The sequence below is a fragment of the Tupaia chinensis genome, unplaced genomic scaffold, assembly GCF_000334495.1.
Source record: "Tupaia chinensis unplaced genomic scaffold, TupChi_1.0 Scaffold000030_1, whole genome shotgun sequence".
Lineage (NCBI taxonomy): Eukaryota > Metazoa > Chordata > Mammalia > Scandentia > Tupaiidae > Tupaia > Tupaia belangeri.
In genome coordinates, this window is record NW_006159460.1 from 879,164 (window position 1) to 883,313 (window position 4,150).

Below are 4,150 nucleotides of genomic sequence, written 5' to 3' on the forward strand. Positions count from 1 at the left end.
GGGTCTTCTCATGTGGACGATACCCGGTCCATGCAGACGGGGTGACTCGGGGGATACTGCCCTGCCGCGAACACCATCCCGCGTGGAGAAGGCCAGAACTGTTGTCTGGGCCGACGCCGCTGGGGCGCCTGCCGCTGTCGAGGTCGACCAGAACGGGCCACGTTCACTAGCATTCGGCTCCTTTCTGCTGCAGCAGAAGTCAGCGAGCTGTCTTGGTCACCCAGTGCTTGATTCTGGTGACGTTCGGGCGACTGCCTACCTTACCACCCTCCACTGTAGAATGCCCGAAAACGGGATTTAGTTCTCCTTAACGTGTCCCTTTCTTTGTCGCAGGGAATCGTGGGCAACCTGGCCAGCGGCAAGTCCGCGCTGGTGCATCGTTATCTGACCGGCACGTACGTCCAGGAGGAGTCCCCCGAAGGTACGCTGGTGGGCAGGGCAGGCAGCTGCCCGCTGACGGGAGTTTAGCGGTGCTGTTTCCCGTTAGCATAATCTGAGCCACTGCTTTGATGAGAGTCACATGTCAAGAAAGTACCAGAACACAGCAAGCAGTGGCAGTCCCGAGAATGCCGTGTTCTTGGTGGTGTTCGTACTAAGTAGCATGCCCTCTGGCACTCGGAGCCAGAGTAGAGCCGTGAAATGCGGGTGAGTTCACTTACCTCACAGCTCTGTCCGTTCAAAGGCCCTGGTTTTAATCCAGTGTCACCCCTTTAGATACTGGTCGGGCATGTCTCTCATCTGGATGTTGAATTACACGTACTTGGTGTGTAACGTTAGCACTTATTCGCAGATACAGGCTTTTCCAGATAAGACTTGCAAATTACCACCACCACATTTTGAGTACGTTTTCCCCGTTATATCGTATTATAAGCATTTAATAATCATCTTGCATGAGAGTAAGAGATTTCTTTTGCCATTAGGCATTTACTTCTTCAGTTAACATATTCATGTTTTATTTTCCACTTTAAATAAAATTGTGATAGCTCCCAGGTCCCCAGTCGAGGAGTTGTTCATGAGCAGTTTTCTAAATTATATTTTCTCTCCGTGTAACCTTTTTAAATCCGACTCTGAGACACTGAATTTCTGGTTCCTTCTTTTCCTCACTGGCTGTTCCATTCTTTGCAGATATGGATGCAGGTAACTATGCGTTCTCCCCGTGGCAGTGCTTGTCTTGTTTCGGAGAGAGAGGAGAGGCGCGACTTCGCACCGGAGCGTCCCCTTCCCTCCTCGTTCTGTGTTCCATCCTGTTTTGTTTCCTTTGACCTTTTTCTGAGTTCAGCATCCCACCCTGTCTTGTCCCTTAGCTGTCTTCTTAGCAGTAGTCCTTAGTAGTGTCCCCCGTTCCCGTAACACCTTTCCTGCATTAACTGGTCCCGATTCTGCTGAGCCACGCAGAGAAGTGCCCTGTCCTGCCGGGCTTTGCTGCGGCTCTGCTTCTGCGTGGCGGAGTTTGACTTTGTGTCCTAAAACCTCACGGTGGTCGCGTCAGGGACAGGCCGCTTTGTCATCACCCGTGTGGAGGTGACGATGTAGGGAGGTGGGAGTTGAAGGCTGGTGGGGGAGCAGAGGAGAGCTTCTCCGTCCAGCAAGAAGCGTACCTGGGTGCTAATCGCTGTGGTTGGAGACAGAAGTGCGTGTTCCTCCCACCCCCGTCGACTTCCTGCGTCTTTCCTGGGCTCCGTCTGTGGGTTGTGCTGGGTTTTTTGATTCCCCCGGGCAGTCTTTTAGCATTTTTAGTTTTCCACTTCTTTCTCATGAGTAGCTCCTGTAGAGGTTCTTGAAGCCAGCTGTGAGGGCTTGTTAACCCCACTGCAGGTCGGTCACTTGTGCCAAGTAAGTCTGCCCTCTGGCCCCTCTGGCCCCTCTGGCCCCTCAAGCCCCCTGGATTTCAGTCTAGGGTCTTGGACGGTACAGGGCCCAGGCCTGGATTTGTTGCTTGTGGGTGTAATTGTCCTGCGTGAGTAGTGCTGAGTCCCTGGTCGCTAGCATGAGACCAGGGACCTGGCGGTGGAGGGAGCCCGTTTCCGCATCGCTGTCGTCATCCCTCTGGCTTCTGCCGTTCCCTGGGTGCTCGTGGTCTGCTCCACCCTGTTCGTACACGGTGGCGTGATTGTACCACGCACAAAGAGACCTTCTGTTGCGGATAACACGGAGGCATTTCTCTGGAGTGCTCATCCATCACATGTGAACACAGTACCCGGTGGGGTGACCGAGGCTCTGACGGCTAACGGCGCTGCTGCCTCGATTCATCACGTGACATTTCTCTCTGCTGCAAGCGCAGGGTCCCAACTGGTCTGGAAAATGTGCTGTTTTAAAGGGCGGGAGCTTGTACGAGTACAGCAGAGACCCGAGGAAATACCACAACCGCCTGGGGTCCCTGGATCAGGAGGCCTGTCCATGTGTTCTCAGACTTTTCAGGGGTTCACCCTGCCCCAGTCACTCACCCTTTGACTCACGGCCCAGGGGATCGGTTCATGGGGCGCTGGAGCTTAGAACAGATCCACACCCAGGTGCACCCTGGTGGAGGTCCAGGTGTGCAGAGTTCCAGATGTAGGCATGCCTGTGCCCGGAAGCCCTCAGCCCTGGGGAGCCATGCTTGCCTGGAGCTGGCCACCCGGCTCTGCCCAGAACCGAACCGGTAGCCACTGTCTTCCTCTTTTAACAAGAACCAGGGAACTGACCTTCACTCTTTGTTTACATGACCTGTGACCCCCACACCAGAGTCACGAGGGAACCTACCTGGGCAGTTTGGAATGAAAACAAACGTGTAAAGCCATGATTTCCCTCGGCACGGCCTTCATCCCAAATGCCGCCTTGTGGTCAGGAGCCTGTAGCTAGGAAGTGCTACTGGACCTCATTGACTGCATTTCCGTTGGCCGTGATTCTGTCCTCGTCGACTGCATTTCCGTTGGCCGTGATTCTGTCCTCGTCGACTGCATTACCGTTGGCCGTGATTCTGTCCCCGGCGACTGCATTTCCGTTGGCCAGCCACTTGCCTGCATCTTCGAGAACCTTCACATAGTGAATGTTCTGGAACTGGGGTGTGACTGACTGCATGGCCACCCAGGTGTGTGGAGAGTATCGGTGTGTTGGGAGTCCCTGCAGTTGGGAGAGCTCGGCAGGAGTGGCGTGGGGGACAGCAGGTCGAGCGGCTGGATTTCGAGGGTGCATGTGACCTTTCCATTCCCTGGTGCTCGCCTCTGGTCTCCCCGCCCGTCTCCTTAGGCCTGCTAGCCGCGACCATCCGCCCTCTGCTGTGCCACACAGCCACTAGATGAGAGGCGTGTGCTGCTCATGTGGCCCTGAGGCTGCCCGAGCCACCCAGTCTCCCCGCTGTCTCTGCATCCTGACGTGTTGTTAGTGCTTGTCGGATGTCCTTTAGCTCTGATTCGAGGAGGCTGAGTGGACAGGGCACCCAGAGCCTCCCTTGGTAGAGACATTCCTGGTGTAGCCCCAGCCCCAGGTCTAAACCTTCTCTCCCCCAGAGATGTGCCAGCTTGGTCCCAGAGCAGGGGGCCTGGGGTCTTTGGGCTGTGTGGCGCATCTTGGTGGGATTTTATTCTCATAGCTAAGAGAGCTGGCTCAGACATTTAGATAATGTTTGAGGTGCAGTTGAAATGCAGGGACAATTTAAACGTTCTGTGTGTTTTTGATTAGAGAATTAACAGTACAGAAGTGGGTAACTCAGCCGGCCGGCCCCAAGGGCAATAGGTGAGCACTGGGCGTAAAGGCCAGATCCCACGTGGCCAGCCGCGTTCGAATCTCAGCCTTGGTGACTTAAGAGACACGCGGTGTGTGAGTGCCCCAAATCCCGACAATGTAGCCAGGTCCCCCGGTGGTGCTTGCTCTCCATCTCTGTCTCTGGCAAGCACATGCACCCTCTGACAAAACAAAACAAAACAAACAACAAAGCCAAATAGACGTTGCTCAGTAGGCTCGTCTCTTCCTGAAAGCGATCCTGAGTCGAATGTCCATGTGGGCAGGTAGGCAGCCTTCAGCGTGTGTTCACACATGTGTAATAAGCATGCGTGTGCCGGGATCCTCGGGCTGTGATACCGAAGTGCCACACGTGTGTGGCTGGAAACAGCCTGAGTCTTTCCCGGCTCTGAAGCCCGGAGGTGGGCGGCTGCTCCTGGAGGGGCAGGAGGAA

General features: G+C 55.1%; 1 protein-coding gene across 1 annotated transcript in view; it reads left to right on the forward strand.

Moving 5' to 3' along the window:
• Positions 1-369: 369 nt before the first annotated feature.
• The window catches only part of AGAP1 (ArfGAP with GTPase domain, ankyrin repeat and PH domain 1), a 416,041-nt gene continuing 412,260 nt past the window's right edge, over positions 370-4,150 (forward strand). Inside the window, exons 1-2 of the mRNA XM_014587443.1 lie at positions 370-421; positions 1,126-1,137. Of these exons, the coding sequence (XP_014442929.1) occupies positions 1,128-1,137 (10 nt within the window). The 5' untranslated portion in view covers positions 370-421; positions 1,126-1,127. The remainder of the gene's footprint in view (positions 422-1,125; positions 1,138-4,150) is intronic.